Here is a 13,151-nt window from a genome sequence, read left to right as displayed (position 1 = left end):
GCGTAGCGAAGGATTTATCTCTATGTTTAATAGTAGTGGCACACAGTTTGAATAATAGTGTGTTTCTGTTTGTGCAGTGTGATAAAGGAAAAAAATTAAATTTTACCAGTTCTTAATGCGTCTCCATCAGTTAGTACCACACCATTGCATTTAACAATGAACGAAGTCTCGATATACAAGGTCAACTACAACAAGAGTTAATTAACCCATATAATCTCCAAGGAGACGGGAGCTTATAGCCCGAAGAGCAGACACGTTTCCATTGATCGACGGTCGAATCGCGGTGGTCCCGTGCCCACTGAAATCGTAACTGACGGAAGTCATTGGGCCATCATGTGGAACCACGGGTTGTATGCTGCAGAGCTCCATGATCTAGGTACGATGAGCGGAGCGCTCCGAAACACTTGTGCGTGCACAAGCAGAGAAGCTACAGATCGTCTATCCTACTTCACAGGGTAGACAAGCGTCTGGACACCACGTTCTGTGAAGAGTCGTGGAAGTCCAACCATTTAGCGTCTATTGGTAGTTTCACTGTGAATCTACCTCTTTCCGTAGTTGTTCACGACAGTAGCACACAAGACTACCTTCGCCGTTTACAAGACACTCGTTCACAACTTGTGCGTAATAATAATCTGCCCTTTGTCAAAGTCGCTTATCTCAATGAATCTTCCCATTTGAAGCACATATCTTCTCCAGAGTGATCCCCCGTCCGTGTCTGCTCCGCTTACATACTTTTGTTAGACGTCACGTGCCCGCAACGCCACTAGGCTGTATCGAGCATCGCAGTGGAAAGTGGTCACTGATTTGGCTGATCATTCTTGTTAAACTTGTCAACAAGAGAAATGTGGCCGTCACTCATAAATGGTGATGCTGCTTCGAATGACAAAAGGTTAACAATTCACACAAAGATAAAACGCCAGTTCTGTTCGAATTTTGGTTGAAACCCATAACCCATCGTATTTTTAACTTTTTGATTGCTCCTTATATTTGTATTTAATAAAAAATTTATCCCCTTGCTATTACCAATCTGCATTTCATATCATCTCTACTTAAAACCGTGTGACATAGAATGAATGTTTTCGAAATACCCGAAATAACTTTTAAAAAAATTAGAGAACATCACTTAACACCTCCGGGCTGAGATGCCGTGGTCCATACATAAGACTCTCCCCTGACGTTTCGCCTTCGACTGCGGAAGGTGAAACGTCAGGGTAGAGTCTTATGAAAGGTGTTGTGTCTAGACCATACAGCCCAGACACAATGCTGTAGCCGATAGGGCACGCAAGGCTAACGCAGACGGGCGTGAAGTCTGGAACATGAGACTTATAAATGCACTAAAGAAAAATACGTAGCCTTTTTAATACTTAACTTTATTCTCTTGTTGGAATACATCTCTCCTGCATACTCGTAAGCTATTGGCACTGATACAAATGGCGCCTTGCTAGGTGGTCGCCATTTAACTTAGCAGAGGGCTATTCTACTGTCTATCTCTCGGCAAATGAGAGCAAGGCTTAGCACGTCCAGTCGCTAGCTATGTTGTCCGTACAACTGGGGACGAGGTCTCCTCAGTCTCTCGAGACCTGCCTTGTGGTGGCGCTAGGTTTGCGATCCCACAGTGGCGACACGCGGGTCCGACATGTACTACAGGACCGCGGCCGATTTAAGTTACCACCTAGCAAGTGTGGTGTCTAGCGGTGACACCACAAAAGGAATGGTTCAAATAGCTCTGAGCACAATGGGACTTAACATCGGAGGTCATCAGTCCCCTTGAACTTAGAACTACTTAAACCTAACTAACCTAAGGACATCACACAACACCCAGTCATCACGAGGCAGAGAAAATCCAGCCGGGAACTTATGAACGGACCACGGCATCTCAGCCCGGAAGTGTTAAGTGATGACAACACCTGCCGTGAAAGCCTTCATTCCATGAGTCTAGAGAACAGTTAATTAGTTACTTGTTTTAGAAAGTAAGGGATGGATACCACTACTTTTTAGACTTTGTACTGCACTTTACCTTTTTCTGAATCTCTTCTTCCACAAATTATGCTGCAGCGACCGTTTTGCAATAACTTTCTAAAACTACAAAGTGGAAGTGTCCAAAAAAACTTCGATTTGAAGTTACGACATCCACGAAATTAGCAATGTATGAATCTTATACGCTTAAGGACGAAAATCTCCCAGTTTTAATTTCCTGTATAATTTTTATAACCTTTGGCGTCCTTATCGAGTCATAAATACACTCCTGGAAATTGAAATAAGAACACCGTGAATTCATTGTCCCAGGAAGGGGAAACTTTATTGACACATTCCTGGGGTCAGATACATCACATGATCACACTGACAGAACCACAGGCACATAGACACAGGCAACAGAGCATGCACAATGTCGGCACTAGTACAGTGTATATCCACCTTTCGCAGCAATGCAGGCTGCTATTCTCCCATGGAGACGATCGTAGAGATGCTGGATGTAGTCCTGTGGAACGGCTTGCCATGCCATTTCCACCTGGCGCCTCAGTTGGACCAGCGTTCGTGCTGGACGTGCAGACCGCGTGAGACGACGCTTCATCCAGTCCCAAACATGCTCAATGGGGGACAGATCCGGAGATCTTGCTGGCCAGAGTAGTTGACTTACACCTTCTAGAGCACGTTGGGTGGCACGGGATACATGCGGACGTGCATTGTCCTGTTGGAACAGCAAGTTCCCTTGCCGGTCTAGGAATGGTAGAACGATGGGTTCGATGACGGTTTGGATGTACCGTGCACTATTCAGTGTCCCCTCGACGATCACCAGTGGTGTACGGCCAGTGTAGGAGATCGCTCCCCACACCATGATGCCGGGTGTTGGCCCTGTGTGCCTCGGTCGTATGCAGTCCTGATTGTGGCGCTCACCTGCACGGCGCCAAACACGCATACGACCATCATTGGCACCAAGGCAGAAGCGATTCTCATCGCTGAAGACGACACGTCTCCATTCGTCCCTCCATTCACGCCTGTCGCGACACCACTGGAGGCGGGCTGCACGATGTTGGGGCGTGAGCGGAAGACGGCGTAACGGTGTGCGGGACCGTAGCCCAGCTTCATGGAGACGGTTGCGAATGGTCCTCGCCGATACCCCAGGAGCAACAGTGTCCCTAATTTGCTGGGAAGTGGCGGTGCGGTCCCCTACGGCACTGCGTAGGATCCTACGGTCTTGGCGTGCATCCGTGCGTCGCTGCGGTCCGGTCCCAGGTCGACGGGCACGTGCACCTTCCGCCGACCACTGGCGACAACATCGATGTACTGTGGAGACCTCACGCCCCACGTGTTGAGCAATTCGGCGGTACGTCCACCCGGCCTCCCGCATGCCCACTATACGCCCTCGCTCAAAGTCCGTCAACTGCACATACGGTTCACGTCCACGCTGTCGCGGCATGCTACCAGTGTTAAAGACTGCGATGGAGCTCCGTATGCCACGGCAAACTGGCTGACACTGACGGCGGCGGTGCACAAATGCTGCGCAGCTAGCGCCATTCGACGGCCAACACCGCGGTTCCTGGTGTGTCCGCTGTGCCGTGCGTGTGATCATTGCTTGTACAGCCCTCTCGCAGTGTCCGGAGCAAGTATGGTGGGTCTGACACTCCGGTGTCAATGTGTTCTTTTTTCCATTTCCAGGAGTGTATTAATCTTACATCACCATTCTCTCCGTCAGACTGTACTGTTTCACGTTGTAACTGCTGTAAAAACGTATAATGGCTTCGAGATGTGCGTAATCCAAGGGAAATGACTCAGACTGTTACAAATAAAGCTTTTCTCTAGATGAACATTGATTGAAGTAGCTCGCCTTACGAGTGAGATAATCGTGATTTGACCTTTGTGGTACTTATCTATGAAAAGCAACTTTCGATTTGCACCAGTAGCAGCAACAATTACCTTTTCTGTTACCAGTAAATAAGTCTGTAAAAGCCGAGCAAATGCATGTAATATTAAAGTATCCGCCTTAGTGCAAAATATGAACAAACAGCGTTATACACAAAGCTCACATAGCAATCCCAGTTTGATGTTGGCATCATGCACACTACACTAATCTCGCACCATAGGTATTCCCACTCCACATTCCCGACACACGACAATGCCTGAAGACATAAAATCGACGTTGCTCTTCCCAATACTCCCTCTAAGGCTAAGCGCCAATTGAGACACGACACAGCGCGACGCGCACGTTCCGCATATGTCGCGCTGGTCCTGCAGATATTGCGACGCATACACACACTTCGCACGCGTCCGCTTGCTTAGCTGGGTGTTAACGTGCTTGCTGTTAACGTGCTTGCTGTTAACGTGTTTGTTTCCCATGCAGCGGGCCCGAGTTCTATTCCCGGTTAGGTTGGAGATTGCTTGTGGACTGAGTGTTGTATTGTCCTCATCATCATTTCATTCTTATCACCGGCACGCAAGTCGTCCAAAGTGGCGTCGACTGAAATAAGACTTGAACTTGGGCGGCCGAACTTCCCGGTTCAAAATGATTCAAATGGCTCTGAGCACTATCGGACTTAACTTCTGAGGTCATCAGTCCCCTGGAACTTAGAACTACTTATACCTAACTAACCTAAGGACATCACACAATAAAAAAAAACTGAGTTAATATATCAACGACGAACTGAAAGGGGTGTCTTGCGACGTCCGCCCCGAGCAGTTACATCGAAGTCAGGGAGGCCCTAGTCACACAACATTTAAATTTTTATTTCCACTTCCCACGCGCTGATTGGCGACGGTCTGCCCTGACAGAACCGCAGCGCGCGCACGCTGTAATCTCAAACGATTTTACAAAAACCATTCTGTGAAAATATTTGATTTTTGCCTTACTTGTAGCGTTATATGTCAGCTTCGTGGCGAAGTGCCCATCATCTCGCTAGTCTCATACTTATTGTGATACACACATTTTGGTAAATTACTACGCAAAAGTCGAAAAGTTTGCAATAAAAAATAGGTGTCGCTATGAATTAGCTTTCGGTGCGTATTACACCGTATGTTGCTGCGTATGAAATTTAGCTAAAATGTTGAATTTTTGCTTAGACTTGGAAGGAGGTCTCTGTCTCCAATCTCGATAAAATCGATCCTTTGTAGCTCGTTCATTCCCGACCTCACGCCCGCGGGAATGAAATATTCGCATCCCTCATATCTCCTAAGCTGCTCGCGATATGGAAGCGAGATTTTGGCGAATGATGGCACACAAGGAGGGAAGTATTTTCCAGTTGGCAAACACACTGAACTACCTTATCTATGACGTGACATGAGAAGTTGTACTTTCTATTTTTTTTCATTCCAATGACTGTAGTTTTATAAGAGTTATCGACAGCTAATGAAATAAGAGTTCCCTAGTATGACAGTAAACATGAAATTTATTCTTTTACGTCACCGCAAATCGACACACTGAGGTTTTTCGTAAGATATTGAGCTCTCTGGCCGTCAGTTACTTGTTTAATGTGACATACTCTTTCAGAATACTGTTGCAACAGCTGCTGCAAAAATGAATTTGTGGAAATTATACTGTGTTTTGGCAAAGGAAGTACAATTAAACATGTCAACTAGAGAAATGTGGCCGTTACTCATAAATGGTGATGCTGCTTCGAATGACAAAAGGTTAACAATTCACACAAAGATAAACCGCCAGTTCTGTTCGAATTTTGGTTGAAACCCATAACCCACCGTATTTTTAACGCTGAGCGACTGTAATAGAAACTTACGAAAGGATTTTATTCCTCTTCTGCATCTGAGTAGTATTAAAATGATGGCTCTACTCAAATGAGGGCTCTACTCAGATGCAGAAGAGGAATAAAATCCTTTCGTAAGTTCCATTATAGTCGCTCAGTGTTAAAAATACGATGGGTTATGGGTTTCAACCAAAATTCGAACAGAACTGGCGATTTATCTTTGTGTGAATTGTTAACCGTTTGTCATTCGAAGCAGCATCACCATTTATGAGTAACAGCCACATTTCTCTTGTTGACAAGTTTAATTGTACTTCCTTTGCCAAAACACAGTATAATTGCACAAATTCATTTTTGCAGCACCTATTGCAACAGTATTCTGAGTGTGTCACATTTAACAAGTAACGAACGTCCAGAGAGCTCAATAGCTTACGAGAAACCTCAGTGTGTCGGTTTGCGGCGACATAAGGGGAGAAATTTCATGTTTATTTTCATACTAGGAAACTCTTGTTTCGCCAACTGACGATAACTCTTAAAAAATTAGTCATTGGAGTGCAAAAAATCAAATAGGAGGTGTAGCTTCTGGTATATCGCCATTGATAAGAATGTTCCGTGTGTTCACGAATTACCAAAATATTCTTCTCCTTGTGTGCTACCATTCGCCAAAATCTCGTTACGATATCTCGAGTGGTCTAGGAGTTATGGGGGATGCTGTGAATATTTCCTTCCCGCAGGCATGAGATCGGGAGTGAAGGCGCTACATAGGATTCATTTTCTGGAGATCCCATGTCATACGTAGCAACACATGGTGTAATACGCACCAAACGAAAAATTATAGCGACACCTATTTTTCACGGCAAACTTTTCGAATTTTGCATAGTGTTTTACTGAAATGTGTAATCACAAAAAGTATGAGCATTAGCGAGGCGATGGGCACTTCGCTACGAAACTGACATATAACGCTACAAGCAAGGCAAAAATCAAATATTATTACTGAATAGTTTATGTAAAATCATTTGATGCAGATTACAGGGTGCGCGCGCACTTCGATTCTGTCAAGGTCGATCGTCGCCAATTGGCGCTGTAGTACCGTGTCACGTCACACATGATATACGCGTCTCAGTTTGCACGTAGCCTAAAATATCGATAGTTGCACTCTGCACCAAATATTATGAAAGGTAGTAAGTACCGTTACTGACCAGATGCTTGCACTTAACATACTCGCTATGTCGTTTTATTACACTTCAGCCTACAATCAAAGCACCGTTTGTCCCATTTCTGTTCTGAAATTACTAGTTCTTGCAGCTAATATTGCTACTAAAGAAGCAAAGTATTGTGTTACTGGAGCGTGTCCTGGAAGTACGGACGGATATTAAAGTGCTATAGAACATAAAAAATTTATTGAAAATGCAATGTATCTTTACAAACACATTAAGCACCTTCTCCCATTTATGTATGAAAAATTATTTCCTCCATATGATAACCCAAGGCCGCGCGGCAACGAGCAGTACGTTCATTGAAGTTCTCGATGATGCTTCACAAACATCTGGTGGGGTGCCTTTAACAGACCTTTTAATTTCATCCTTCAATTGGTGTATTTTTTGTGGTTTGTTCACATCCACTTTTGATTTCACAGATCCCCACAAAAAAAGTCACAAGTTATAAGATTGTGTGATCTGGCAGGCCATTCCTGGTTGGCAGACAAACAGATAATTTTTTGAGGAAACTTTGTGTGATCTGGCAGGCCATTCCTGGTTGGCAGACAAACAGATAATTTTTTGAGGAAACTTTTCATTCAGCAGAGCAATCGTTTCACGGGATGCGTGACACGTCGCACCATCTTGTTGAAACGAAAAATCGTCATTTTCATTAATAATAAAACATGTTTCGTTAACGGCCACCGTTCACAGTGACGGCAGCTCCCTCATTATTTAAAAAAACAACTACGGGTCGATCACTTTTCCTGCCCAGAATCCACACCACACATTCGTGCGCTGTGGGTGCATCTCATCTTCCAAAGCGCGCTTCATCTAAGAAAATTATTCCTTTTGTGACTTTCTCGTTCTCCGTTTGTCGAGCCAAGATCCGATGAGCAAACCGATGTCTGTTTCCATGATCTGTAGGCTTCAACTCTTGTGTAAGTTAAATCTTGTACGCATGTATTTTAAGATCTTCTGAAAAGATGTCAGGCAGTGAACTTGGTGATAAATTCAGTTGTTGAGCTCGTCGGAAAACCGATTTTCTGGTTCTTACGGTCACATTCTCAGGCATATCAATATTTTCTTGTTTTCGAAGACAACGCGATCGTCTTCTTTTCTCAACATTTGAAACAGAACCTGTGGTCTCAAACTTACGATTCAGTTTCCTAACTGATGATACGGTTGGCTCAGCCTTACGTCCGAGTGTCACAAGCAATTCGCGAACGGTTGCTGTGGGACTTTCACTGTTTTTTGAAACAACTTTTTATCACTTGGATGTTTTGCTCAGTTGTCACTTGCTCCATGATGAAAATAAACATCCAACAACAATGCTCATAACGTAAAAACTATCAGGATACTAATGGGAAGGATTACAGATAGCAAAAACGTGAAAAAACCACGGTTTCTAACCGTCATACGACAAAATGACGCAAAATTCAGATTCGTCCTCTCTTCCCGGATACCCATTACATGTTATGAATTAGCGGTGGCCTCAGCATGGCGCCTTGAGCTACATTGCCATCTAATAATTTTCTTGATAATGTAAGTGTTAACCCGAATATTTGACAGTGCTGGAGAGTTCTTACCTTAACTTTTTCGACCCTCCTGGCCATTCCCACGACGGTGAGTCCATGCTTCAGCAGCGCCTGAACTATGGCAGCACCGATGCCTGCACTGGCGCCAGTAACCAGGGCTACACGTCCCTTGTATTTCTCGATGCCCATTGCAATGTGGACTGACTTACTGGCGCTGCTGTGCGACTAGCTACACGGGTCTGCGGAGACTGCGAACATTCGTGCCAGTTCCGGCGATTAATGCACGTAACGATAAGCGTATTACGTCATGAGTCAAAGTTACTCATCCGTTTATCTCTGGAAATCTGTGTAGCGGGCAGAATGACCTTGCAGTAGGTAAACGCTCAAATAGATTTTACGCTGAAATTATTCCCATGTCAAACGAAGTTCCTTTCCTATGACGTTCCACAACAGATTTAATCAGGACTTAACAACTGATTTATGTGACATACCATCGGCTTACTTGTGTCGTAAAAAGTTGTACAAACCTTTTTGATAGGCAACAAAGTATACCAATGGTGCTTAAGGATTTTGATCTCTGTACACTCCATTTTCAGCTGGTTTCCAGGCCGATATTATATTGTCAAGCTTTCTTTGAAAAAGTTCCTTTGTCAAATAAAATTTGGTAGTGTAATAAGCAACTTTATCGAAGTTAGCCTAACGTCAAATTTTCTTTGATGAAATCTAGCGTCTCGCCTTCGATTTGATGAAGGAAAGCGTTCGTCGTCTGTTAACTGAATGGATAAATGTAACCGTTTGTAGTGCTAGCATCGCTCCAACTGTTTGCCATTTAACGTAGTGTTTTTAAATATAACCATAGCCGCAAATTCTGTGAACACACGTGATGTAGGCGCATGTGCAGTGTAGAAACTATGACGTAATATTTGATCAGAGTGTAAAACTCCGTTTTGCGCCACGTCAAAGAGCCGGCCGCAGTGGCCGAGTGGTTCTAGACGCTTCAGTCCGGAACCGCGCGACTGCCACGGTCGCAGGTTCGAATCCTGCCTCGGGCATGGATGTGTGTGATGTCTTTAGGTTAGTTAGGTTTAATTAGTTCTAAGTTCTAGGGGACTGATGACCTCAGATGTTAAGTCCCATAGTGCTCAGAGCCATTTTAACCATTTGAGTCACATCAAAGATCTTTGTCAAAGAAATATGGAGAATATGTGATCAAATTTCTTTGCCAAAGAAAATCTGATAGTGTAGTACCGCCATTAGTAACATTTTCCGTTCTGATGATTCTGTCGTTACAATCTTCTGACGCGATTCGGTATAGAACACAGGTAACAGGCCTCAGAAGAATTGTAAGGAAGAACTACATATTTTCCATAAAACTTTTTATTTCATTTGTTTCTTTGCCCCGAATATGCCAGGGAACAGTGGTAGGGAATTAAATTTGCTAGAGAACAGTGGTAGGGAATTATCTGACTACTGGAATTCATTTTAATTCACGAAACTTTAGAAATTATCTGGAAATACAATAATTAAAATTTTTGAAAGAGAAGGACAAGTTTCTGCAATACATTGCCAGATACATGAGGTCTTACTGGGGACTTGTTGCTCCTGTGTTTAACTATATATGGCATCCCCATCTGTTGTCACAAAATGCAGTTCGACGAAATTTATGTGAGATTGTATGAAATTAGCAGAACACGTCATGTAGATGTAAGGACAAACCTATTATCAAAAACTACTTAATTTTGTAAACCTTTGTACTGAATCACAGACGATATGTATCGTATAGATATATTACAGTAATTGTATTAGTGAGGATTATTGTCTAAGATTTTTCTATGTAAAGAGGAGGCAATGTATGCTCCCGTTGTCTTGTTAAACAATGTACTTTCCGCTTCTCTTGTTCGTCGTCTTGCTAGTTCTTTTGTTCTCGTAAATGTGACAACAGCGTTATCGTGTCTGTAACTGTATGTGCAATCAGTTAACTGTTAAAGTACACAATTGTTTAAAACTCATTATTCCATGCCTTTATTCCGCAGTTTTGTGTACCCTGTGTCAATACATAACTTCAGCAGCATTATTTCAGCGTTTATAGCAGGCCGACGGCAAAATAATCTACCAGCGCCTGATTGAGCAGATCGCCGCCATTAAGCGGCAAAATTGAATTAACCTTTTTCTTTCTAGCAACTCTCATATCGCCGCAAGTAATGCTAATACTTTCCTTCACAGGACTAGGCGCATCTGGCGCAGCCAAAATTTTATGTTTTTTTCCAAGTAGGTGGATTTTAAATAATTTTTTGTGTTGCTTGCTGGGCTATGCGTAACGAAGAGCCATTACTACTATTTCCTCAGTTAAATAGTATGAGACCAACTAAATGAGAACTGAAGTTAATCCAAACAATCACTGTTTGCTATTTAATTTCGGTGAGAGATTTCACAGGGAATTTTGTGTTATAATGTGTGTATACGACGTAATTGTTAGGACTAGTCACATATGTGTGTTACCCCCTGATTTTAAAGTCAAGCTCTCATGCTAGCTAAGACGGAAAGTATTGTTAACTGCAATAATTCATTACAAGACTCAATGAAATAACCCTGTGGCAAATTAGTAAACGACACGTTAGGTATATGGGCTCGAACCCAATGAAATTACATCAGCCGCAATTTCTAGTAATGAACTTCAACCACGGCAAACTTAAAAAGTTAAATAATAACTAAAAGTTTTAATCAATAGTCATTAAAACATTTTCCAATTAACTATAACTTTTTAGAGACATTATATTTGATGCGTCCTGCCACAAATTCCTCTCCTGTTACAACCTCTTCATCTCAGAGTACCACTTGCAACCTACGTCCTCAATTATTGGTTGGATGCATTCCAATCTGCCTTCTTCTAGAGGTCTTGCCGTCTACAACTCCTTCAAGTTCCATGAAAATTAGCCGGCCGCGGTGGCCGTGCGGTTCTAGGCGTTCCAGTCCGGAGCCGCGCTGCTGCTACGGTCGCAGGTTCGAATCCTGCCTCGGGCATGGATGTATGTGATGTCCTTACGTTAGTTAGGTTTAAGTAGTTCTAAGTTCTAGGGGACTGATGACCACAGCAGTTGAGTCCCATAGTGCTCAGAGCCATTTTTTTCCATGAAAATTATTCCCTGTTGTGACACATGTCCATCATCCTGCCCACTCTTCTTGTCAATGTTTTGCATAGGTATCTTTCGCCGACTATTCTGTTGGGATTCTCCTACTTTCTTACCTTACTAGTCCACTCAGTTTTTTACAAGCTTGTCCAGCATAAATCTAAATTCTTCGAGTCTCATCCTTTTCGGTTTTTCCAGAGTGCCTGATTCGCTTCCCTACTACGCTATGCTCCAGATTTCATCTTCTAAGACCTATGTCTGACACCAGTAGAATTCTTTTGCCTGTACTTATCTACTTCTCATTTCCTCCTTGCTTCGTCCGTAATGAATAATTTTACTTCCAACGTAGCACAATCATTTAACGTCTTCTATTTCGTGGTCTCCAATTTTCATGATAACTTGATCTTTAATCTCATTTCTGCTACTTTTCATTACTTAAGTTTTTCTTCGGTTTACTCTCAATCCGTTGCGTGCGCTCATTAGACTACTTACTACGTTCAAGAAGTTCTGCAATTCCTGACTTTCAGTGAGGACAACAGAGCCATCAGCGAACCTTACCACCTATATTCTTTAATCCAAAACTGTAATCGTACTCCTGAACGTTCTTATTAGAGGTCCGCATCCATGAACAAGCGGCTACAACGGATAGAACTCGAGAGAACGGGCATAGCCTGCCAACTGCGTATTTTTAGGTTCCCGTATCTCAGTCAGTGAAAACGGAAACCTCGTAGGATCACTTTGTTGGCCTTCTGTCTGTCACCCCAACTGTTCAAAACACTTTTTCCAGGAACGGTTAGATGTATCAAGTTGAAATTTATGTTGTATGTTGAGGTCTATGGTCCCTTGGCGATGTAAAAATGTGAAGCTTCTAAGTCAGTACAATCAAAAGATACGGCCATTTATGTCACACGTCTTGGTATTCGCAAACTCACTCAACGAAACCTACAGAGTACTTCCTAATGACTTAATCATGAAATCTGACAAGAAGAAAGGTGTCTCAGCACAACTAAAGGAAAAAAATCAGAGGATTATTAGTCTGTAATTATATCCCAATAACAAAGATATTTTTTATCATTTCTTATCCTACTTCAGATTCGAAAATAAAACATTCTTGAATGTCTTCGAATCCTTGGGATCGATATCTTGACAGTATCATTGTCGATAACAGGCAAAAATCGTCAGTATCCTCGATTCCAGGAACGGATGATCTGTCTATATACGGGGTGGTTGGAAATTCCCGTTACAGACTTCGAGGACTTGTAGAGGGGAGTGAGTACATCGTATTTTGAATAGGAAACCATGTCCGGAAACGTCATCCAACGAGACTACAGAGCGTCAAAGTTAAGGGCGCGGGCGTCTGTAAATATACGTATACACGGGGTGATTCCGCGATGATGTTACAGACTTTCTAGGATGATGAAGAACGATAAATGTATTAAATTGAAGTAAGGATCCCTGTACCGGAAAGGAACGAGTCGAAAGTTATAAACGAAAACCGTTCTGATACCTCTTACAGTTGAATACAAGTACCGGTTCTTGTGTTGCGAAGAGTTATGGTTGGTAACTTTCAGTGGTGGTAGTGTGGAAAAAAACGAGAAA

At 43.0% G+C, this 13,151-nt stretch overlaps 1 protein-coding gene across 1 annotated transcript in view; it reads right to left on the bottom strand.

The window, feature by feature from the left end:
• LOC126203726 (dehydrogenase/reductase SDR family member 11-like) overlaps window positions 1-8,655 on the bottom strand; it is an 85,397-nt gene extending 76,742 nt beyond the window's left edge. Inside the window, exon 1 of the mRNA XM_049938098.1 lies at window positions 8,476-8,655. Coding sequence (XP_049794055.1) covers window positions 8,476-8,613 — 138 coding nt within the window. The 5' untranslated portion in view covers window positions 8,614-8,655. The remainder of the gene's footprint in view (window positions 1-8,475) is intronic.
• Window positions 8,656-13,151: the final 4,496 nt, after the last annotated feature.

Source organism: Schistocerca nitens, chromosome 9 (genome assembly GCF_023898315.1).
Source record: "Schistocerca nitens isolate TAMUIC-IGC-003100 chromosome 9, iqSchNite1.1, whole genome shotgun sequence".
Taxonomy (NCBI): Eukaryota; Metazoa; Arthropoda; class Insecta; order Orthoptera; family Acrididae; genus Schistocerca; species Schistocerca nitens.
The sequence above is the reverse complement of the archived record's forward strand: the minus strand, read 5'-3'. Positions and strand labels throughout refer to the sequence as shown.